This window comes from Strix uralensis, chromosome 3 (assembly GCF_047716275.1).
Source record: "Strix uralensis isolate ZFMK-TIS-50842 chromosome 3, bStrUra1, whole genome shotgun sequence".
NCBI lineage: Eukaryota > Metazoa > Chordata > Aves > Strigiformes > Strigidae > Strix > Strix uralensis.
Window position 1 is genome coordinate 75,949,843 of NC_133974.1, and position 26,394 is coordinate 75,976,236.

At 40.5% G+C, this 26,394-nt stretch overlaps 1 protein-coding gene across 6 annotated transcripts in view; it reads right to left on the bottom strand.

The window, feature by feature from the left end:
- Positions 1-26,394, bottom strand: part of UTRN (utrophin) — a 387,351-nt gene that overhangs the window by 331,594 nt on the left and 29,363 nt on the right. For 2 of the 6 annotated variants that reach the window (XM_074862947.1, XM_074862942.1), the window contains exon 1: positions 20,630-20,728. The exons of 3 other annotated variants lie outside the window; for them this stretch is intronic. In XM_074862947.1, coding sequence (XP_074719048.1) covers positions 20,630-20,723 — 94 coding nt within the window. In that variant the 5' untranslated portion in view covers positions 20,724-20,728. Of the gene's footprint in view, positions 1-6,353; positions 6,376-20,629; positions 20,729-26,394 lie in introns of those variants that run through there. One more of the 6 variants, XM_074862948.1, reaches the window with a different exon arrangement.

Below are 26,394 nucleotides of genomic sequence, written 5' to 3' on the forward strand. Positions count from 1 at the left end.
TTTGCTGAAACCTGTTTCTGTTACACCACATGATGTATGTCCATGAAACTGGAGTACGCTCAAAACCACCAGCTCTTGTGATCAGATGCCCAGCCTGTGTCCTGGCATTCAGTGGCCCCCAACAGCCGCTTTTATAGCTTTACGTGCCTCCTCCACCCCCAACATTGTCCCTTAATTTTATTGGGGCACCTTGAAACCACAGTTCAAGTCCAATCTGTTACCTTGTGAATATTACGTTCAGGAGAAAAAAGGAATCTAAATGATCTAAAAATAGAGATAAAAACAAAAGCCTCACCGGATTGCGGTTTGTCCTTTACTCAACCTCTGCTTCGTACTGAAAGCCAGCTTTCTGATTTCCCCAAAACGCATTACATGCTTACATGACAGAACTGTTATTTACTTTTTGAAAGACAAAAGTTATCACACCCAAAACAGCTGGCAGAGCAGCACTATAATGAAAGTGCCCTGGAGAAGCATACAGACTAGGCTGGCAAATAAAGTACAGAAATTGTCCAACCATTCCAGCGCAAGTTACCAAGGATCATCTCACATTTTAAGACTTAAATTTTTCTTCCCCACCTCATTATTTAAGTTCTCATTTAAGTTCTCAGCAAAGGAATTTGGAAATAGAAGAAGGAATTAGCCTGTGGGTTTCAATTAAGACACTTGGAATGTAAAAGTTAGAAACATCCCTTTGCCTAAGCCTTTAGGCAAGCAAGAGTATCTGTCAGATAACACCCCACCCAGGACTAGCACACATCTGAAACCCTGACAAAATCAACAAAAAACCAAAACAAAATCAACAAAAAGAGAGGAAAGTTATATTCTTGAGTACAGGATTTTCCAGATAGAAAAAGCATTTTGAAAGTAACTATCTTTTTGTCAAACCCACCCAGACTAATCCACATATATAGAGAGAGAGAAAGAGAGAGAGAGAGAAAAGAAGCATCTAAAATTTGAGGATGGAAAGCAGCATGGTTTTTATCCCCACTAGCAATAGGCAAAAAGCCAAGCAAGCCACAAAGCACCAGAGTTCGTGACCACCGAGCTCACAGAAGAGTCTCTGATGCTCATCAGGACTACTGGGCCCTGACTTAATTAACGTAGAATAATCTTTATCAGCAGCCCTGAGGTTTTGGGTTGGGCTTTGCTTTTTTTTTTTTTTGGGGGGGGGGGGAGTCGGTGTTTCTTTAAAGAAACGAAAGTAAAAGTTAAGATTGTTCTGTTGATCCCCTCTTCTCTTGCAACAAATGGCTCCAGCAACAAGTAAACTGCTTGTAAGCTTTCACCTTTGCACCACAATTGCAATTTCATTAAATAGTTGTGAGCACAGTTTCTTAGAGACTTCTCCAAACTTCAGCAGTTGGGCAAAAACAGTTATATTAATTGCATCTCTAACAAAAGGAGTAATGATGCCTGCCTACAGCAACTGTCATACAAAATGAAGTTGCCCAAACTGTAAATTCTCTATATAGACCAAACTATGAAATACAAGCATTACAAAAAAAAAAAAAAACACAAACACAAAAAAAAAAGAAAACAAACAAGACTAAAGAAAAACCTCTGCACCTCACTCCCTGGTGTTTCCCAACAGCAGACACCATCAAAACCAAGCCACCACGGACAAGTAATGAGGACCACCTCCTGGTTCTCACTGAAGTGTGCTGTGAGTCTAAGCTAAATTGTATTTACCTCACAATAAAAGATCCCCCAGCAACTGATAACTTAGAAGGCAGCATCCTCACAGCTGAAGCAATATTAAAATAGCTGTTTCCATACCTCCCAGCAAAAGCAATCTAACACACCACACTGCTAGTCTCAGAGCATTGGAATGATGTTTAAAAGGAAGCTGGAGAGAACAGCAAGCTCTTGGGAGACAGAAATAATGCTGCAGCACCATGCACTGGGCCTGACGGCCCACACTGGTCAGCCAGTGACCCTGCTGTTTTCATGGCACAACAATGCAAAACCAAGAATTGGAGGCAAAGTGTCCTGACACCTACACAGAGTGTCTCCAGGGCCTGGCAGTCCTGCATTTCACTCCAGCAGCCTGCAATGCCTCCCTAACCTTTGGTCAAACCAAGAAGCATCACCTCCCAGTGCAAGACAGCCCTGAGAAGCATTTGTGTGCAATACAAATACGTTTGGGCACATATTTCACCAACTGCCAGTGATCACACACTAAGGTTTAAGGCTGGAAAAGTTTCTACCAAAAACTGATTAGAGCAAAGGATTTCAGCTATCAGCAAGTGCACTGTGGAAAAAAGTTAAATAAAGGTATCACAAATACCTCTATGATGATAGAGTGTATTGAATTATGCAGACCACCCATAGGGAGAGGAAGATGCCCTCACCTGAAGGCCTAACCAATGCAACTGGCCCACAGAAAAAGAGAAGATAGATAACTCCTGCCCATAATCTGGCAATTAAGACATTTCTAAGCACGCAAACAGAAGGGCACTTTAGAGATAGCGTAGTTTGACAGACACAAATAAAAGGTAGGAATCACAAACTAGAGATTTACTACAGCTCGTTTTGTTATGAACACAGATTAAATCTTTGCATTTCTGAGCAGTTACAATGAAAACAGAATTGCTTTCCACAAGTTGGTGTTAGCCATCTGCTCCTTCTTCTCTGTCCAAATTAGAACTATTATTAGTCTCACTTGCATTTGTGGAGGTGATTCACAGGATATAAGGTCAGAGGGATCATTGTGATCATCTAGCGTAATCTCCTGCATAACACAGGAGCCATCCCCACAAAAAGCCCATCTGCATACCAGAAGGAAGCAGACGCACAACAGATGTCAGAGACCCTGCAAAGGCTCAAGTAAGCAACATTGCTTGGGCAGAGAAGGAAGCCAAGCCATAAAGCATCTCTCTGCTAGTTATGGCACAGTTTCAAATGGGGCAGACATCACAAACAACCCTGTCTGAACATCTTCAGGAAACAATGTTCAGATTACAAAAGATATAACATTTTGTTCTCCGTGACAGGCAGGTAAATACAGTAGCACTCTCCAAAGTTCTTATTCACAACACTGAACTTCTGTCCCCTCATATTCCAGAGTCTTTTATCCCAAACTCTGTTCAGCCATAGGTTTTCTTATCTTCCTTTTCCAAAAAAACAAAGGCTGCAATTCCAAATCTTCCTCATCCCCTACTGTCTTTTCTTTCCCAAATATTAAAACCTTTCCTGATCCACCCCTTCAGAGATGCCCATCTTCTTCCCAGGCTCCTCCATTCATCTCTCCCCACCTTGTCTGAAATCTCCTTCCACCAGACTGTCATCATAAAACCTCTCTAGGCCAACAGCTTTTCACAAATAGAAGCCAATTCCTGAGATGTAAACTAACAATACCTGCTCCAAATTCATAAGAAGTAGATTAATAATGCTTGGCTTCCTATATGCTAGTATATGCCCCACCAGTGCCAGCTCCTCCCCATAACTTCTTTGACCTCTCACTGCAAGCTCCCACCTCGTCCCAGAACACAAGGTACAGGCCATAGGTAGTTGGGTATGCACCAGATTGTACTTCACATGCAGATGCGGACTGGCCATCCATCAGGCAGCAGGAAAGACATCTATGCTTTTTTTTTTTTTTAATTTCTTTAGTGGAGACACTGCATTCAGGGCCTCTTCCTCCAGCCACTGATTTTTCACACAACTTGTAGCTATTTAATTAGCTTTAGGACATGAAAATTGGATTAAATTTCCCACTAGTTAATCCAAACTGGACCAGTTTTGCAGGGTAAAAAAAAATTTAACACAAGCATAATCAGAGTATCCTACTTTCCTCATGAAAATAGATTAATCAGACTTCGAAAAAGTGTACATTAAGAAATTTTTTAAATTACATAAATGTTATTTACATGTTTCTGCAAGCATGTTAACTAAGTACCTCTTGATACAGACCACATAGGTGCCATTTCAGTGACAGCAGCATGCAGACTAGAGTTATTTAAAAACAAATGGAATTTATAACCCCATGGAATTTCAGTGTTTCCTAGCAGTCCAGTACATGAGACATTCATAACGTAACAACTTCAGCAGTTGAGTTACGCAAAGTCAAAGTCACAGTATTAGTTTTCTGGATTTGATTGCCTCAAATCCCTGATGGTATTTAGAAATCTAGTCTTAAGACCAAAAAAAAGCACACCATGGAAGGTAATAAAAAAATTGAAACTTTCCAGTGCTAATTAACTCAAGAGAACAGTAAAGAAGTGTCTTTAAAAAGCCATAACGTACTCTTTGTCACTTGGAACAATATCTCTAGACCCCCAAAAAACCCCAAACACAATGAACATGTATAGTTTATATACCTGCTGCAATTTTGTAACTGTTATAATCACTGCATTATCAATAAAAGTCTTCAGCACTTTCATGTGAATGCCTTGAGCCATCTTAGAAGTATTAAGCAAGCTTCACCACCTGTATGAATCCTCCACACTCTGCATTGCTCCCACGTTTAGTAAAATTTTGCATTGAAGTGTTTTCACAGAAAGTACAGCATGACAGAGGTCAGAAGGCACCTATGGAGATTGTCTAGTCCAATGCCCCTGGTCAGAGCAGGTTGCCTGGGGCCATGTCCAGTCAGATTTTGATCTGCAAGGACAGAGACTCCACAACCTCTCTGGGCAACCCATGCCAGTGTTTTAAGTAGAAATATGATTTCTTGTGTTTCAGTTTGTTCTTCCCATTGCCTCTTGTCCTTTCACTGGGCACTGCTCAGAAGAGCCCAGCTCTATCTTCTTTGTGCCCTCCTGTCAGGTATAAAACTTTGGTAGCATCCCCCAATCCTTTTCTTCTCCAGGCTGAACAGTCTCAGCACTCATAGGACACATGCTCCAGTCCCTTCATCATCTTAGTGGCCCTCACTCCAGTATGTTCACATCCCTCCTGTACCAAGGAGTTCAGAACTGGACCAAGTACTCCAGGTGTGGTCTCACCAGTCCTGAACAGAGGGTAACATGTCCAAGAACATGCAGCCTGTTCATGGTAAAGAAAAGGAATGAGAGAAAAAGAAAGCAAGTTCCCATTTCACAAACTTGCCAGCATTTAAAGCTCATCAAGTCACTTGCTGGAAAGCTGCTCCCTGACACATTTTTACTTAACAGACTACATACTGGAAAGCTTCTACACTCTTTGTGACCAACTTCTAGACTAACACATCTCAATTCTTCACAATGAAGACCCACACCAAGTCATATTACCCTTACCAATCCCTGGGCAGGCAATACTTGGAAGACAGAAGCAGGGGGAAGCAAACCCAGATACAAAGTATTCCTCAAACTGTTGCATGCTGATCTCAGCAACAAAGTTGAGCCCAGTCTTTACAGAAATCTAATAGGCAAATATGGTTTAAAAAAAAAGCATATTGTTTATTTTGTTTCCAGACAGGCTAAGTTTGAACTTCATTAGCTATTCCATTATTTTTGTCAAGGATCCGTCACACTGATGCCTGTAAAATATTTACCTCAGCCTATTAACCTTTGTTAATTAAACCTTCTACATTTCAGGTTTCATCTTAGTAAAGGAAGCCCCTAAAATTCACGTGATGTAGTGGTGCTCTACACTTAAAGGAGAAGCAAGCAAAAAGAATAAGATGACCGAAGAATTTAAATCCAAAATATTTGTTATCATAAACCACACCAAATACTCTCATTTCTATCCCTAAATCACTCTAGCAAGTTCACTACAGAAACAATCACCATAAGATAACCTGCTCTTAGCTTCACACGACCTACCCAAAGCATGTTAAGTGTTTTCCTCACCCAGCCCTAGTGAGGAAGATTAAGCAAAAAGCAAGCCCATTTCCTGAGATAAATTGAATATTCATTTCCCAACCACATTCTTTTGCTGGTCAAGGGAAAGAAGTATTGCACCACTAGGGAAAGGGTAACCTTTGTGCAGAAAAAACGTGATGCTAAGCAAAGCTTTAAGTGCTCTGTCCATGAAGAAATTACTGTTCTTTCTCTAGAGGCAAGAAGAAACACAGTCATAAAGGTGCCTTATCCAATCCATGTATTCAGCAAGACACCCTAATGAGGTAAGAATAGAGGAGAAATTGGAGTAAAGTATTATGAATGGTCCCTTCTTATGGCTTCTGGCAAACACAAGAATTTTCTTTTGTCATTTGATCAGAACAGCAATGGGTCAAGGCACTGCTAATCCTATATCCTAATTAAACTCACATTTTCTTCCTTGGTTTAGTCATTAATTTGGCCCCAAAATTGAACCCCCTCCCTGATTAACTGCTCTGAAAGTACATAAACTCTATTTAACAATTGCAGGACAAATATCTGGAATGCATTAAAATAGGTACTTATGTAATCAAGAAAGCCAGTGATCACCATCAATGTGAGCTCACGAAAGACTTCCCACTTTGGTACAGAAAGCTCCTTCAGGATTATACCACTCCAGTGTGACCAAAACTGGAGAAGATACAGGAACAGAGCAGTCGAAAGGAGAGCAACCAAAGTTCAAAGTCTGTCAAGCCTTTTCCAGAATCTGAGCCAAGGGATTTCAGCGGCCAATTGTCTAGGCAAAGTATTACATGTGCACACCCCAACCCCCGTGCTTTTATTATTTAATGACCAACTTCTAGGAGGACTGTGATGGAACGTTTGCAAATGTAGGGTTTGAGTACTGTCACTAACACATCAAGTGGTTTTGTGAGAGCATGTAAAATTTGTAACAGACATCACCTTTACCTTCCTAGAAAGTGGCTATACAAAAAGAAAGATCACCTAATGAAAGCAGATAATTACAATTCAGATTATTACTGCTGCCTACGGCAACAGCTCCAGCAGATCAGTCATACTAACAGGTGTAATCCTGTCCTGGGTGCATTTTCAGAGAGAGACTCCTTGCACACCTTCCTGGTGCTGAGGAGTCAGGCACCATGCAGGCTCAGCATCCACAGCCCCTGCCCGGCAGGCAGCTGCCCAGACAAAGCAGCTCAAGAGCTTCAAGTCCCTGACTTATTTTTACTCTCTGCCAAAAGTTATTGTCTCTGCAGCAGAGCCGGAGGTGTCTATGCCTCAGTGGGGATGGAGTTTGCCGCCTGAATTTTGCTAGCCTCAGTACCAAAATTAATGACAATAACCACCAGTGAATGCAAGACAAATGAGGGCACTAGTATAAAGGGGCTAAAAAAGCAGAAATAAGGTTATGGAATTAAGAGTCCACAAGAAGATGGATATAATTTATGGCTGAAGAAATCCCTGAACTGCAAACCACGGGAAAATAAGGTATATTAGAGGAAGCACTACTGAAGATGTGCTTACCCAGCACAGCCCTCCTTGTGGCAACTCATTCCCCTGAGCCACCACTCACTGCTAAATCCAACAGGAACTGTGAATCCAAGCACCCAGGTTGAAGATATGTAAGTAGCATAAACCAGTTCATCAGACCAATTTCAGTGTTGAAAGACCCAACACAGAAGATCAAGAGACTAGTTCAGTAACAGTGCTCAAGACCTTTTAAAACCAGACCTGCAATGCAACTTTGACTTAACTAGATAGCAATGTTTAAACTCAAATGCTTAGGAATTTCCCCCCATACAGAAGGCCTTTGTATCTTTGAATGACCTCTAAATGAAAACTAGCTCGCAACACAGGAAGAAACTGAGGTTTAGTCAAAAAACTTTTTACCACCAGTAGGCATAAGTCAGCATCTAAACACAGACATACACTATTGAGTTTTGCTGGCACAACTACATTGGCTTGGTATATGAAAAGTACACATGGACATCACTAATAACAAAACCTCCTCTGGCATAGCCAAAGCTGTGTCAATGAAGAGCTTTTTCCAGCTTAATTGACTTATTTTGAGGAAAAGAGTATAACCACGTGACAAATCAACTCTTTTTGCCAGTAAGAAAGGGAGGCTATACAGCAGAGCAAAAGCAAAGTATCAAGTACAACCTCTGCAGCAGACAACAGCATTTGATGCAATACAAAATGATCATTTCCTCAATTCATAGGTTTATCTTGAAACTCAGAGAATTTGGTCCGAGATATTTTAAGTCAATAAAAATACTTACGACTTTCCAGTGTCATACTGGATTAAAAATATGATCAGCACTTAATCGGCACCCCAAAAAAAGCCAGGACAAGATCACCATTGCTAGGTCACAATAAGGCAAGGAGGAATTTCTTCCAAGGCTTTCACACCCCCATCCTCACCCCACCCTAGAAAGAAAAACTCTTTGTAAGTAGCATCAAATAATGTTTCTTACTATACTGAACAAGTATTTCCCAAATCTCCCAAAAGATATACCTGATATAAGCACAGCTAGAACAAGAGCTGTGCTTAAAGGCAGGGTTCAGTATGACATCCTGGTCTGAGGCTGACTGTTAGCACCTTATCTGTGCATCTCCAGCTCTCCCAAGAGCCAGCCACATATTAGTTTCTTCAGAACTGCCCATGGGAATACTCCCAAGTATTAGTCAGCTCTGGTGAGGTGAAACCCAAGTGGTCCAACAGATTTGAGCATGTTGAAAAGAGTCTGGATTAATCTGTAATTGCTCTGAGGTGAAGAGTCAAACAAGGGAGAGAAAGGACATGGGGATAAGGCAGGGATGCAATCCCAGAAGCATGCAAAAAGACTGGCTCTCTATCAAAGAAAAGCAAAACTCTTATGTGGTTCCCCAATAAGGTTAAGAGAAACTTGCTTTCTATTTAACATGTATTTGCACTTCTCTGAGTGAGAAAGCTACTAAAACAAGTTAACTTCATACACATTTACAAGAATTTCAAATTTCAAAGACTCAATAAAATGATGCGCTTAACTTATGGCAAACTACAAAGCTCAGTAGTAAAAAAAGAAACCAACCCAAAACAATGCATTTCACACTCTTCAGGTGATACAAATAAAGTAACAACAGAAGTAATAAAAGTAATATTATTCTTTCCAAAACATTAAAATAACATTAGCATCACAGAAAGAACTAGTGGTATGAACGGAGTGAAATACAACTACAAAATAGAAGTCACAGGTCGTCTCCTAAAGACACTGTAGTCCTCACATGACTTCCCCTTTTAGTTTTGTATACTACACACTAGGTGTGGGGAGAAAGTGGGGAATGCATCTAGAAAGTACTTTTAACTCAATTTTAGATCCTTTTCTACAAATGTAAAGCAAAAAAGTTTACTTTCCACATCCTGCATTCTTAACTATCACAAGTAACTTCAGTACTTCTGCCAGTTTTATCTGCATCACACAAGGCAAAACTAAGAGCAATACGATTGATAAAATTTGCTAGAAGCTGTGACATTTCACATTTTATTTTGCAGGTGCACTCTGAGTTACCACCTGATTAATTCCAAGAGCACCACACACTGCCATCTTGATTTTTTTTTTTTTTGTTTAAAAAAAAGGTACTTGTAGCAGCTCTGGTCATCCACATGGTCTTACTGCAGTAAGAGGTCAGAGAACCTTGAGTATATACTAGCCCTGAATTAGCCTTTCACCAAGGTTTCTCCCGCTGCCTAAACTCAGAGAGGCAGCACAATGAATCTAGAATACTCTGACTGCTTTTAGTTCATTGGCAGGTATTTTTTTCTTAATCTTACTCAAGTTCACAGCAGTGCGAATTTACAGTGATACACAGATGTACACCTTGGGCAAAAATTAAGTGATTAAACTGGCTGGGGATAGTTAGTATTTTTGCCTTCAAAGACAAGCAGAGAGGAGGATAAGGCACATGCGATGTTCAAAAAGTCAGCTAGTGCCTGGCTGCTTTGAAATTGCCAAATATTTGTGACACTTAATGTTATCATGCCTGCAATTTAGTCAGATTCCATTTCCCACCTACATCGGTCTTTTAAGTTGCTCTGCTTTAACATATCTTAAACCACTGTAATACCAGTACAGTTGAAAACCCTAAACAGCTTAATACTAAACAGCTATTTCAAGATTTTTCTATAGCTGTTTGTTCCTTTGGACAACAGTCCCAAAAACTGAATCACAAAACCACTTTGTTTAAGAAACACCACAAACATTTTCATCCACAAAGCAATTACGTAAGAAGTTTAACTCATATAATATGGATTAGATCTTCATATCTGAAGATCTCTAACGTCTCTTACCCCTTCTGATTTTCCACACTACTGCTGTATTAAGGCTACTCTTTAGAAGTTAGAATATTTTGTTAACCAGAACACACAAGCAAAGCAGCAGTACAAAAAAATGAAACAAAACTTTATGCTGCAAAGCAGCAAGGAAATAGGAAGCAGTAGTAGTGATGTATGGAAGGGCATATGAACCCATGCACACTGATGTCTGAAGCACCACAGAGGAAGCTGCAATACACTGTTCATGTTTCAGATTGTCTACTGCTGACACACACAACCAACCTGTGGCAGAAGTAGGATCATTTACAAAACCCAAATATTCATGAAGCCTACCACATCAAAGTGGCAAGGACAGAATTCCTGCAACTGCACGCACGTCTGCAAGCTGGTGTAGCAGGACCAAACACATTTTGAATGTCACAGTCACCCACCTACCTGCTACTTGCTCAAACAGCACAAGAAGCTTTATTCAATAGGTTTGGAAATAAAAATTCACATTTGAAGGGTAACTCAAGCAAGCCAGAAGCTACAGTGTCTTCTCTTTTTTTATACAGTTATTCTACCAAATATTGCTATCACCCCCCTCAAAGTTACACAGCTCAGCTAACAAGGACTCTGGAAGTGCTAAAAAGGCAGTATGGACCGGAATACAGCTTCCTGGCTTTATCCTGCAGCATCTTTTCAGTCCAAGATGAGAACTGGCATGACTGGCTTCACAAGATGATGACTTCTGTTTATTCAGAAACAGAACCCCCAAATTTTGGAGATGACAAGTGAAAACTGAGGGAAAGGGAAGAGTGTAAAGGAATAATCACCAGAGTGTCAAAGAGAAGACTTCTAAGGAGGCTAGAAAAAGGAATTTACGTGAAGATTTTTGCTCTCAAAAGAATTAGTGTGACTAAGAGCTGACGTAGCAACCTATTATGCTAGTTTGGTGCATTTAATTACAACCTTCTACATGTAAGACTTGTCTCCAGTCCTGCAGAGATAAGTATACAATAAAAAAACCAACAAATTGCCAAAAACTAAACAAATAAAAGCTTAGAATTCTTTAGTCTCATCTATAATCAGAGTCACATTGTTCCATTCTTCCTATTCATGTCACAAAGCTTCAAGTCTTTACATGGCTGCAAAAAGGAATAGCAGCGAAGGGTGACTACCAGCCTTCTCACCCTTCAAATGCAGAATGTAATTTGGGCTCAGTAAGGGAGCATTAGAAGGTGACCCAGAACTCCACCTACCAAACTGTAATACCTGCACCTCCTGGACATGAACATTATGGGAAAAAACCCAGACATCTTCCAGAAGAGACTGGATCTCTACCTTTTATTCTTTACTTTTAGCAGAATGGAAAAAGCTATACAAGAAAGCAGTATGTGAGGACATCCATTCTTGTGAGAGGACGAAGAATTACAAAAGATAAAGAGTGAGCAAGGAAGAAACATAGATGTTTGTATTTATTGTATCATCTCCAACCCTATGACATAAGTTAATCACCTGGATCATGTCAATCTCCAAACCACAGGATAGCAGAATGGAATTGGGGGAGGGGGAAAGATGGAGTCTGAAAGCAGGTACCAGTTAAGACACAAAATATTAGAGTTAAGAGATAAATACAGAAGTGTCATATTAAAGTAACATCAGGAAGGAGTGGATGAAACAAGAGCCTGAGAAATTGAAGCTATTTATCTAAGAACTTCAAAGATGTATTTAAGAATAACAGAAAAGGAGGAAAGATGAAGGTCACAGAAAACCACACTATTAGCAATATCATACTTGTGCAAAGTTAAAAACACACACCACATCACTTACCTATACCAGGAAGCTTCCCCCCCCCCCAAACATTTATTTGACAACTTAAGTTACCATTTCAGAACTTTGTTTTAACTCTTCCTCAACTGCATATTTGGTTTGTTTCTTGCAAAGGTAAAGGCTCAATAATTCACTTATGCTGGCATGAGAACACAACAGGAGAATGAATAAAGACAGAGAAACAAGAAAAAGGCTTCCATGATTTATTAGACATGAGAGCACGCTCTTCCACTGCAAAGCAGTCAACAAAAGTCAATAAGAGATGATCTAGCTGCCTCAAGTCTTCAAGAGCTACTGTTAAGCCAGTAAAGAATTTCTGATAACACCTGTTGCTTTGCAGGCTGTTTGAGCCATTTTACAGGAACTTCTACCAACTCTAGCATCAACTTTGCTCTGCTCCCATGGACGACACTATGAAAAATAAGGTGGCTACAGATTTATTTGTAGTGCCACATCCAATTTTCAATTGAACTGGGAGCAATGACTGTGGCAGGACTGAATGCTAAACTACTGAACTGATGAAGAACACTTATTAATTCCTCCAGACACTGATAATTTGTGTACACACTCAGAAATATTTGGTTCTGTTGTTTGGTTTTAGTGAGGTTTTTGGGGGTTTGGTTGGTTTTATTGTGTTTGGGTTGGGTTTGGGTTTTTTTTTTCCCAAATGTCTAGAGTGAATAATTTTAGGTTAGCCAAATAGTCTCCTATCTTACAGATAAAGAGCACCTTAACACTGTAAAAACAATAGCTAATTATTTACCCCGATGACTCTGCTGCGGATAATGTTCAAGGGTATTCACTAGGACAATGCTATTGGAACACGTAAGTTTTGCCACTGTGACCTGACTCACCCTCTACCACTCCGGAAAGTGACCGCTGGGAGGCATGCAGTTTTGGGCATGCTGCAGAGGGGGCGGGAGACAGGACAGTGGGAATAAGGAACACCATGCCAGGACTTCAGCAGAAGGGGCTAGAAAACATCCACTACTGCTTATGCTGGCTATAAACCAGTCTTACTGCTCCTGCAGGCTACTTCAGTTGATGCCATTAAAAACGAGAGTAGTGTTTACACACAGAGCAGCAGAAGATTGCACTTGCTTAGCAGCTGATCAGGACCATTTCCAAGATGCTGCAAATATTTAATGCAAGTCTCCTTGCCTCAACATGGGTTTTGTTTGTGTTGGTTTTAGAGTCACATACCATACAGGAAAGTACAAGGAAACACTATCAGCCAAACCTTACTCCCACAAACATTAGCATATTTGCTAAATCATATTTTGAATTATTTACAAATATTCTTAAGTTTGTTTCAGACCAAGAGTCCATTTCTACCATCTGGAAGTTTTTGGACCATATGCTTTTAAGCTCATGCTCTTGCTGAAGGTTAACTGCACGTGTCTGCCAAGAAAAGTCAGCTTTTCTCTCAAATAAAAAAGACAATTCTATTTGAAGATATATTTTAAATAAGTAGGCTTTTTCATTCCCATTGGGGGAGGAAGGCAAGGATTTGGGAATGAAGGAGTGAAGCTGAGCCTAGGAAGAAGAGGAGTAGTAGGGAGAAGGTGTTTTAGTTCGTTTCTCACCATCCTATTCTGTTTTGTCAGTAAATTAAAATAATTTCCTCCCAGTCAAGTCTGCTTTGCCCACAATTGAAATTGGTGAGCAATATCCCTGTCCTTATCTCAACCCATGAGCCCTTCCATCTTATTTTCTCCTTCAGTCCAGATGAGGGGGAAGTGAGGGAGCAGCTAGGTGGGCATCTGGCAGCCACCAATGTCAACCCACCACAGGGGCTGAACAGTAAACCCATTTTGCAGAGTCAATAAAGACAATATTAACTGCAATAAGGCACACACTGCAGTTTATACAGAAAAATCTTTCCTCTTAGCTCAGGGAAGAATGGGAGATAGGACAGCAAACTAGTTTACCTAGTCATAAAATAATTCCAGCTCAACTGCTGAGGGCAAACTCTTGACGCTATTTTTATTGCTATAAAAAAATAATGAAACACCCACAAAAAAACCCAACCACCAAATGCATAAAAAACCCCAAAGAAACAAGATGGACGCTCTACATACAAGAAAGGTGTGTTATAGTATTGCACACTATCATTCATAAACCATTTGATTTTAACAATGAATTAAACAGCACTGCTTTCTGGTATTAATCCATTGCCAAAATGAAATATCTCTGAAGGATAACATATCTTGCATTGTCAGCGGTATCTTGGTTTCTCTTTCAATTGCAAGACCAATAAAATGACTTGGTTAAAACAAGCACTTTTTCTCTTAGTTGTAGGTAGACAAATTACTCAAAACCAAGAGCACCTCCAATAGAAGGCTGGCACTGTGCACTGAAGTGGGAATAACAGACCAATTATTTCGAGCATATACCACTTGACTACATTAAAGCCAGGAATGAAGCTACATCAGAATTAACTAAACACACAAAAAGTATACTGCAAATGGTTTAATCCTGTCTAGGTATTAGCACTTGCAACTCTTGCTGCTAACATTAACTTTTGTATAATCAGTTCTGTCCACAGGTCAAAACCAAAAAGGATTAAATACTCGTTTCATTTAACTGCCCAACACATTTACTGCTTGCTTATTATAACAGAGTCCACTATCAGTAAGTCACCATTTGATACTGAAGTTCATCAAAAACATTTTCTCTCTTTTTTATTAAACTGAGCAATGAGCTTGATCATTGTGGGAGACTCTACAGGAATTCAAGATTACTAAACAAAACTTTCTTGTGGGGACGTGCCTCAAGCTTATCTATGTAACCCACACCTGGAACCTTTTTTTTTTTTTAAGCTACTGGAGTTACTGCTTGTAGATTAGATAAGAAATGCTCACATGAGATTCCATAGCAAGAGATACAGAATGATGGTGAGACATCAGGTGACAGCATTTTCTGCCTTTCTTTTACACAGTGCTAAGAACCCCAGTGTATAACCTTCAATCTCAAATTGTCATCAGCAAGCTGAAGCTTAAAACTTATTCACTGAAAGGAAAACTACAGCAAGAATTAGTAATGAATTATTTGGTTAAAATACAATGCAAGACCTACATTATAGAATACCAGAGAAAATAAAATGGATGCTATTTAGTTATACAGATCAGTTACCAAATATTCAATTCCATGTTTGTATTTATTTCAGCAACTGAAAAGATCATAATCTTTGCTTTCTGCACTAGAAGTGGAGAAATAGCAACTAACTTTTTAGAAAGGGGTATGCCTGAGAAATTTGACAAAAATCTCTGTATTGACTGTATGTATGAGAAGCAGCTTTAGAGGGGATCTATTGTTTTACTTTCAGAAAGTATTAACTTTACTATCTCTTTGCTACCTTAAAAGCAGCAGTGGAAATAAATGTTTTCCTTTTATAGAAAAAGACTTAGGTCACACAGGCCAAGTAAATATTGATTTTACTACAGCTGAGCTGGGAGCAATAGTTAATTTCAATGGTCTGCACAGAGTGTTTTATGAATTGCTTTAAAAATATTTCACATTACAAGGTATTAAACCAGCTAAGACCCTTTTAAAATCATCTGAAGCTTAAAATGATTGAGCTGTACAATTCTAGCAGGGGAAAAGTATAGCTGAGAGAAAAAGAAGTGATATTTAAGGCTCCACTTCCCCAGGTCAGGAAGCCCAGCAGGATGCTCTCTTTCAACCCAAGGCAGGTAGTCCTGAAGCCTTGCTGTTAAGGGACAGCTCAGGGGCAACCCTGCAAATGTGCTGGGCTGGAACCAGTCACCAGCACAAGAGGGGACAGGCAGGGACAAGGCCTGCCTCGTCACCACATGCTATTTCTTTAAGTAGTTAGTCTTGTAGCTAAAAAACTTGATGCACTCCTCTTTTTAGCCAGTTTGCCAGAACAATGGGAAATACGTGATCTTTGACACGGTCGTGCTTCCAGCCCTATTTGATGCCAGGCATACAACTGAACATTGCAGGTATACAAGTTAGTATATCTCAGGACCTAATTTCAAGTTAATCAGACCCACACCAGTTAAGCAAGACTGAACAATATTTTATCTCAACAGAGAGGAAATATTTCATAACCGCAGTACAAAATCCACACTGTGGAGAAAGGTAGCAAGACAGATACAGCCACCCTGCTTCCATCTGCACAAGCGATATTAAATGCTCTTTTAACTGTCAAATATTACAGAAAGCTGTCAGTGCACACTGCTGCATGCCAGGTTTGATCTGCGTAGACACAAGGGGAAAGCTGTGACTGTCACTCCACACAGCACAGAAGACAGCCACCACATTTCCAAATTTCTGCAGAGAACCCTTGAACTGTTTCCTCTCTGCTTTTCTGAACACTTAGCTAGAAATTCATCTCGGCACATAACAAGTGTCAGAGTACACAGCATCTCCTTCCCCTGCAGCACAAGCATGCTTTTTACCGGCTGGAAGGATCAGCTGGGGAATTACTGCAATTCGCTTTCTCAGCCACTCGCTTAGTGAAGATTAGAGCGCGCTCCACCCAGACGCCACACAAATTAGGTCACATAGCAGACCATACTGCTGCCAGTTCCTGCCCTATTCAGCAGGGACGAGGGCAGGAAGCATATGGAACCCTCCAGTTAAGGGTCAGAACATTTCAGTGAAAACATAGAAGTGAACCAGCGGCAGATTATTCACCGGCCAGAGGGAATATGGTTTCTCCACACGGCAGAAGTGAGTCACGGGCACCACTGCATCCAATACAGTGCGGAGGGGCACAGCCTGCACCCAGCAGCAAAACACTCCCCTGCAGTTTACAAAAGGGACTGTACTACAAGACAACAGAAAAATATTTTTCGCTTTCTCAGTATGCATGTGCATTTAATAGTTTAACATACATAAGAAGAGTTTAAAAAAAGTCCTCCAGAACCTGAAAATCAGTTCATGTGAAGACCCAAAAGGCAACTACATAATACAATGTAATTACTACATAATGTGTTTTCACACGTCTTCTACAACTATGCTGTATTTCAGAACCTTTACCACCTGCTGCCAAAAAAGGAAATATACCATCTTCATGTGTTTGAAAGCCAGAGTTCTTTCAATCAAACAGATTTGAGGTCCAGCACAGCTCTACTAAGCAAACTAACCAACCCAGAGCTTACAGTAACATGAACAATATAGTAAATATTAGTTTTACTATTTTAACAGCTTGTGGTCTCATGATTAAGTAATTTCAAGCTCCTATCAGTGCACGTATCTTGTGGGAACACAGATAAATTCCTTTCCACCTGAAAGGAAGCTTTTCATTTGTAGGCTAGTGCTCCTGGGATTTCCAAAACAGAGGCTATCAGAGCAAGAAGGGAGACCCAATGGTAACAGAAGCTAAATGCAGAGTTTCAAAAGATACACCCTCAAACTATGGGTTTGCAAAACGCCTCAGTCATGTCATTACCATTATTTCCTACTGCTATAAAAAAAATAACACTCCTCTTAATCACTGGAGTGGGGGGGGCTGCACAACAATTAGCTCACGCAATAAAATGTAAATTGATCTCTTTTGCATCTGTTGACAACTGTATGAAAAAATAAAATAATATGTAGTGGCATATTGCTAAGATGCTAACATAGATTATTCAGTTACTGCAGAGTGCTTTATTGGCTTCAAAAGTTGACATTTTATAGAAACAGTGCCACAGGACAACCCCTTTCAGAAGGCTTCACAGAACTGGCATATTTTTCTACCTCCTTCATATGGGGTAAGTAGCCTCCCCTGAAACAACAGGGTGACATCCATCTGGGTAATGAGGCAACTGAGTTAGAAAAAAAAAATTTAAAATAACCACATCAAATATTGCTACACCAGTAGAGTAGGTATATAAAAATATAAATACAAAATAGCTCAACAGTTTTCTTGGAACAGTTTCAGAAGGTTTCCTGGAAGAATATAAATTATCTCCCATGACATGGAACAGCAGTGAAGAGAGCCTATTTGTTTGAACTGGTGAATAAAGTACCAGATCCCTTCTGTTTTTTCCTTGCAGATAAAGGGCCAGCTTTGGTTCCGGTTAGGCACCATGCAGCCTACCAGTGCCACCCCACTCCCAGCACCTATCACTGACTTGAGAGTTTAACAGGTTATTAAAGATTAGACATTTATAAAAGAGGACATCCCACTAGACGAACTAAATTATTTACTATGTTTTAGGCCATAAACCAATCTCTGACTAAACATGCTCATGTTGTTTAGGCTTCAGAGGACAGAAGTATTATCCATTTTGGTTTCACCTAAAGTAATTCATTTACATTCACATACTTCATCAGATATGAGCTTCAATCTCCCTTCCTCCAACCCCCACCAATCCTCCCAACAAGCAGCTGGCCAATAAAACCAAAGCCACACCTCTGCCAACATGGCAATGTTTACAGGCCAATAATCACCCCCAAACCTTCTAGCCAGAGCTACACACAAGGTGTTTCCTAAACTTCTCAAAAGTCTCCCTGTTATTTACATTCAGGATTTTGCATGAAAAGACAAGGAGGTGAAGAAGAAAACAATTACACACACATACCCCTTCCAACTTTTCCACCCATTTTTTTCCTGATTGAATATTTCCAGGACTGCATCATCAAAAACTGTCCTCTCAAAGACTTTTTCCCCCCACTCAGATTTAATTTCTTTTACCTTCAGTTTTTTCTCTTGTTTTCTCTTCCACACCTCTCACCTTTTTTCAGATTTTTTTGCTCTCCTCTGTGCATTTTTAACACAAGCCCTTCTAAGAAGTGCCTAAAGCCACAAGTCCTTTACAGCCTCCAAATACATAGTATTAAAGTGAGCAAGTAACAGTGAATTTGAGGCTGTCACTCTCCTAGAAGCAAATCTACAGTCCTACACTTTATGACGAGTTACGAACATTATAATGCAAGGAATTTCCTGGAAAAAAACCTGCTGCTTGATTAAGAAAAATTATAATATCCAGATACCAGCCATGATATATATGCTTTTAAAAACAGAGCGCTTTCATAGGGAGTTAAACAGGCCTTAAGAAACAGCCACTAAGCACCCTATGCTCAATCATACAAAGCACCTGGGCAAGCAAGTAGCTGCTACTCCACTAGGAGATTTATACATTAGCCTAGCCCCAATTAGAGTAGGCACCATCAGAGAACATCATCCATATACACAGACATCACCAAATATTATCTGTGTACACACAGTGGTACTTACAACCTGAAGGACTGAGACAGAAAACCTCAAATAGATTCACATACACACACACCCTCTTATACCATAGATGAACATTAAATTTAGGGTTTTGACAACTGCAGTGCTCATCACTTAATTGCAAGGCTGGTTATAACACTTGTCCCAAGTTTATGCTCTTCTAAAAATACAATGATAAAAGAAAGGAAGAAAAATCTGATAAATAGTCCTAAAAAACCCACACCAATACACAGAGCCAGAACAAACATTTTCCCTCAACAGTGGCCCAGGTTAAAAACCAAGCAAACTGATTTTCTTCTAACTTTCCAGGAGTGATGAACTGCAGCTGTACCTCATTAGGAGGGTGAATACATGCAGATTTTGAAGAACACCAGATCTCTTTGACCTGTAATTTAGTGAGCTCTCTAGAGTCAGTCAAAAGCAACTCCACTCACTTTAGTGGGTTTTCTTGACATTTTTGTCAGTTTTTAAACAGAGTTCAGACTGGGTCATAAAGGAAAAGTTTCTGCTCTCAACTATACTGGCATATATCCAAATCCACCTCATTGTTCTAGAAGCAAACATACATGAGATCACAGTCCCAGCCCACCATTTTATTCTAAAGTTAGCCATTACACTGCTACATCTTAAAAGGATTTTTATTTCTCTTTTTAAAAACCCAGACTCTAGCTTTGTACCAGAAAATACATCCAAAAAAAAAAGTCAAGTCAAATGGACCAAATTCTCTACTGATCATCAGGTTCTGCATCCATGAAGTTCTGACACAAATTCACAAAATAATCAGCCCCCATCCGTCAATTACTGTATCTAAACAGCATTTTCACAGCTACTAGGAATCCTCAAATTGCCTTTGCCATGCCAATCGATATTATTTGGCCCTGGTCACAAAACAGTGGAATAGTCGATCCATGAAGTTTCAGTTGGGACAGGTAGGAATGGAGATCAGAAAGAAAAGGAAAGAGAAATATCCCCAGTTTCTTCTCCTCCAAAGCACCCCTCCTCAAAACATATTCTTTCCAAATTACAGGAAATATTCCTCCCTGGAGATACCACCAAAGTGGAAAAAAACAGTGTGAGGGGTGACGGTGCTGCTATAAGTATGTACATTCAAAAATCCCAGAGACACAGTAGGCAGAACTGTAGGTAATCAAAACACAACTAAACACTGAAATCACTGTAACTTAAATTTAAGAAAATTGGGGGTATTAAGATTTTCGATCAGACAGAACAGCAATAAAACTTAAGCCCTTAAAAAGTTAACATTATAGGTGAAAGGGAAGCCATCGACAAGCCCACGACAGCAAGAAGATCTTGCGGCTGCAGGTGTGACGCAGCCAGGGCTTGCACAGCACTTGCAATGGAGCAAACAGCCTTTCCCTGGACTATTTCCTGCCATGCCTTCCACAACTTGCTCCTGTCAGGGTCAGCAAACTTGAACAAAGTTAAGAAAAGCAGCTTGCATCAGGTGTAGAAGATAAAAGGATCCAGCCATGTAGGTCTGGTTTTATCTACAAAAGCCTTGAAAAGAGGTAAGCACACACTCACCCAGTAGAGGGTAACATGTCTGTCTGTCGGTATCCCGAGGCACAGCAACCTTGTACTTTTTCCACACAACTTTTTTGTCTGTTTGAACGCTCATGATCAAGCCCCACTCTTTGAAAAACAGGAAAGTGAAGATGCAGAGGAAGTACACACTAGTTAGTACCCGCGCAAGAACTGCATGCCGGGATTCGAGGGGGAGGGAGGCACTGGTTTTCCTCAGAGGGTTTGACATTCAGTCACGCAGTGACTGACAAAACCATTCAGGAAACAAACCCTTTAAAAGCCTGCACATAAAAAAGTAACAGACTTCAGGCTAATTGAGATTTTTTTTTTTCCTCTTTAAACACAGATATATACACCGCTTTGCTATTCCTTATGAAAACAGATGGACACTCCAGCTTTCAAAGCACCAGCAAATTAAATTCTAGTTACAGAAAACAGGAAAGAAGGTAGCAATTTTCCTTTTCTGTTCAAATGAACCTCTCTGGTCAAATACCACACTCATTTTAAAAATCTTAAATATTTTTAGCATTTATTCCGCAAAAAAGCTTGCAGTATTACCATAACACTTTTTCCACATGTTGGATAGAACGTGAAACCAGAACAACTCTGCAAGGTGATCATCCACATCTTTCAATGGCCTTTCAAAAGAGCACAAGAAAATTTTAACACAAGATTTCAGCATAAAAAGGAACTTCTACAAATAAGTTTCCACATCAAAAATTACAAACTCTGATTAGGCGTACCATTGTGTAGTAATTCCAAACAAGACAGACCACAACCCAGTAAAGCAAGTGGTTAATAATGCAAGGCTACGATAGCATCAGAGTTATTTTACAAGTCGTCCTTTAAACCGTGTTTACCATTGACACAGAAGGAGAAAAAAAAAAAATCAAGGTAAGATTTTTCTTTAAATTTTATTGAGGGCAGGAGCTGATCTTACTTTGTTTTGTGGTTTTGGTGGGGCTTTTTCCAATTTTAAGAATTTCTCAAAGTTGAAGCCTGCAAAATGCACAAAAAAGGAGTTTTGTTTCTGTGAATAAAGACAACCATACATTCAAGGGGCTAAATCAGACACATCCAAACATTTCTGTGGCCCACACAAACAAGAGCTATGTGGAAAGGTAATGAAGTTTTAAAGGTAGATTCCTATTTTTGAAACAAACAGTGATGTATTTCACCATAGCAAATATAAATATAAACCTTACTGTACTAAGCACTTCACAAGCACAAAGCAAACACACTTCCAACTCTACCAAGCATACAATGACAACTAGCAGGCAGTCATGAAGGTACACTAGAAGTCTTACCAACAGCACCTGAACTTCTTTTCTTTGGGTCTTGACAAGACTGGTCTGCATTCCCAAAGAGCGCTCTCCTGTTGACCCAATACCTCATCTCACCTTGGTCCCTGCCACTACCAGGTAAGGCCCATGCACAAACGAATTAAGACTCTCTCCAGCAGACACTCGCCAAGACTGAAGGATACGTACAAGTTTCAGGAGTTAACTAGTTTGTTACAACACTTCTGGGTTTCACTCCTCAATGAAGAATGGGTGTGTGGTCAGCAAGAGCAGTTAGACAAACACCGATCTCTGCCTCCATCAGTCTCTTGAACTTCAGCATGAAGATATTAGAGGGGCTGAGGGAAACCACTCATTCACCAGAGAGTTTCCAGAGGATCTCAGCTCTCAAGCTCTTCCTGCCATCAGCAACCACATCATGTACATTAGAGAAATCTCTTTTATCTAACAGCAAGTTTCACGTTGTAAAGCCAACATTTCAATAAGAATATACACTGAGAATATTTTTTAACTTAATAAAGAGGGGGTTTGGTTTGTTAAACAGTGCATCTCTTGTCTAAATGGAGTAGAATTATTAATGTTAGTTTCATGTCAAAAACTATCTGCAGAGAAGTTAACTTTAGGATGGCAAGAATATTTTTTTTAAGCTACATTTTGAAGTGAAGCCTCTGCCAAAATCGGAAGTACTGGGCGTGAAATCCATACATTAACCACAGGAGCTGATAAGCAAGACAGAAATGGAAGCTTTTGGGCAAAGTAATCTCTGAAGAAGGCAAAAGAGGATTTTTTACTTTTTTTAAACAAACTCAAGAGTTCAACACGCTAGCACACACTCTACCCATAAACCACTTCATTCATTAGAAGATGGTCTTATTCCTACTACTACTGAATTCAATAGGCCATTCATTTAGCAGCTCTCTGACTGGAGTATGTGCTCTCTTTTATTCACTCTGGTGTTGACAGCAGTAATCAAATTTTGTACATACCACTGGCTCTATTATAGTTCAAAAGCAGCTGGCTGGCTGCCTAGTCTTCTTATCATCCTGTAAGATAAAAAGACCAGCCAAACAGACCAGCCGAAACTACAGTGGGTAGACAGTAAAGCCTAAGTAGAAGTCTAGTAAGTAGAAATCATGTGTTTTTATGCTTGTCCTTGTATTACAAAGCATGGTGAAGAACAAGGCTAGGCTTAACACATGACAAGCTTACTTTAATAGTTTTCAGAAGAACTGGAGCTTAAATGACAACTCAGTCCTTGCAGAAGAGAAGGTCTGAATGCTATACTTCATACATGAAACACCACCCATCAATAGCTCAGTCCATGCAGCAGGGAACAGGAAAGTACAGAAAAAGCATAGAGGTGGGGAAAAAAAACCACAACAGAGAACTGTATCTGTTCATTTGAAGGTGAGCTCAAATACTTCAGATCACTTCTCTATCACAGCCCCAGCATATATGAAGTCAGCACTAGGTTCAAAGTAAAATTGAAGTTCACAGAGGCAAACAACAATGGGAGTGGAGGGCAACATCCTTTAATTATAAGAATCCCCTGTATGCAAGGCAGTCTAGAATCAGATTGGTTTCCATTTCTTCTTTGCCTTCTGGGAGCTTTCCAAGAGTCTTGAATGCCTTGACTCTGAGAAGAGGAAACTGGCTTTTTCACGGCCTCCCTCCTTCCAGCTTTGTTCCAAGTAGGGCCTGGTTAACCCTGCTCTGAACTTCCATTCTTCCAGACAAGTTTGCAGAGAAAGGCTTGTTTTATGGAGGAGGAAAAAAACAACCTATAGAATTTCTTATGGGAGCAGAACAAGGAGTTAGAGTTCTTCCTTCACCTTCCTTCTCCATCACACAAGAGACAAGAGCTTGCTCCTTCCTAGAGGAGGATCCCACTTTTCTGCAGGGTTCCTGTGCTACCTCTTGAGCCCTACCCTTTATAACACTGATATAATGAGCTTCTGGTTAAGTGCTTCTCATGCTGTGGGACATTAACACCCCACAATTTTGTTCAGGATGTTTTATTTCACCACAACAACATGACAGGACATTTTTTGGCTGGCCTGACAAACATGTTTTGAATTAGCAGACCACACAAGGCTTGCTTGAGCAAGCAAACAGGAGAGCTTAGAGGGCAATGCTAAGGAGAAGGATGCTGAAAAGGCAACAACAGACACTTAAAAACAGAAGGTAATGTTTCAAGTGCTTGTTGCTTTTTGATGGAAACTGGTCATAAGTTTAACCCCTACTTTCAAGGAAACCCACAGCAACAGGAACTTCAGATGTTTAACAGTTTTTAGCACTTCTGTTGAAACCTCCTTTCATACAGCAGGTTCATGTCAATATAAAGTTTTCTCCTGAAAAGGAAATTAGCAGTACAGTAAATGCCCTTGCTACCGTGGAAGAGGCAGAACAAACAATCCCTTTTTCTCTTGTATAGATACTGAAGGGAGTATTTTGAATGTAAATACTGAGAAAACCTGTGGAGCACATTATTCTTTCAAAAGTGTTGTTTACATTATAGTCATACCTGTGAAACCCAGCCATGACATACAACAAAACAGCCGTTTCCAGCAGCCCAGAGGAGTGACAGCAGGTCCACTGGAGATGTAGGAACCTTCTCCATTTTGCTTCTCATTTAAGATGCTGAGCACACCACCTGAAGCAAGGTTCCTGCCCATTCATGGGCACCTTTATAAAGCAAATCACAATGACAGATGCACGGGTAAACACTTGTGTGCTTGAATGCTGGGGTGTAATGTGCACTTCAGCAGGAGCCCTGTGCTGAGCCCCAAGTGACAGTATGCAATCCCAAGCACAGGAGAGGGACCATCACTTTTGCCACCCTGGCCCCTCCAAGCAGCTATCCTGCTGGTTTACAGTTCTCAGTACCACTTGCCCTGGCAGCAGTCATTGCCCTGCTGCATTGGGACAAACTGGGGAGCCTGGGCTCAGCCCAGAAGCCAAGTGGCTGTGAGAACTGCTGATGGGCAGCTCCACCCAGGACAGAGCACTGCCCTCAGCACACTCTGCAACAAAAGGCACTGCCTCCAAAATATCAATATATCAAATACTCAGAGCCCCACAGGAGACAGCTCCTGCATGGAAGGAGACTCCTCCTCCCTGTCCACCAGCTACAGCAGCAAAGTACTCACCATGTTCTAACTTTAGGTACCACAAAATAGGACAAAGAAGGGGCTAAAAGCTCTAGATGCAACCCTTCTATCCACTCCCTATACCTATATATATACACATACACACACATTATATATACATACTCTGAACAGCAACAGACCTTACTAAACCAACAGGAGCAGCCAACCCTCCCAGCTCTCCCCACGCAGACCAAGCAGGACTTTGTGGAGGTGTTGGGGTTCGCCTCAGGCTGGGCAGAAGGGAAAGACAGCCTAGAGGGCAGCTCTGGAGCAAGCACACAGCCCTCTGCTTGCCAAAGCCTTCAGGACTTCGCTGAGGACACCTCTACCAGCCAGTGCTACAACCACGGCCTTCATCCTGAAAACTGAAACTCTCATCTCCTACTGCTGGGGGAGAAGGAGGGGAGATAATCACAGTTAAATTTATCACAGGCACATTTCAACAGTGGTGCAGTCAGACAAGGACTTGAGGCATTAGTGGTTAGCAGAGTGTCACTGACAACTGCAGATTCAAACATCTAGAAGTTTGGTTTTCTTTTTTAATGTCCTGCCATGACACATGGGTGATCAGATAGCACCCTCTAAGACATTAACTCTTCAGCCGTACCATTTAGACCACATTATTTATTTGTGTACTGCCAGTGAGCTATCACAAGTGTACATATTTATTACTAGTCTTTTTAAAATTAGCATTAAATTTTTCCCACCCGGACAGTCTACTTCCCTTCCCGTTTGCAACAATGTATTTTATTCATCCTTTTCCAAAACAAAAAGCCACAGAGAGCAAAGAAATGGACAGCATTGTGCAGAGCTGCTCTGCCTTCTGAAGGAACCATTACCAAAGACCTTTGGACTTCCCGCAGTCTCTTTGCTAGGGATGAGGAGTTTTGCTCACCAGGAAAAAAGGATCTTCACAGCCTGCATTAGGAGCTCCAAGTCTTCCCATTCCTTCCCTGAAGAGCAAGAGTACTATAAAGAGCTCCCTAAGCTAAACAGGCTGTTTTTCCTAGCCCAGAAAGCTAAAAGTCAGAAAGAAACCATCAGAGCAGAGACACCCTAAAACTAAGAAAAAAGTCTGCTCCCTATGGTTATATAGCTGACCGTAGGTGGCTCAGGGACAGCCTTCCTGCAAGGAGCTTCTTCTCCATTAGCACATTTTGACAAATACACATAAGAAGTTCAGCACGTTTGTGCCGGCTGGAGTTAGTCTTTAAAGAATAAATACAGCAATTACAGAGAGAAGACAGAGTTACATGTCCAACAGACACATCTCCAGTTAAACTTTCCACTCCCCAGAGGATAAACCTGTCTCCTG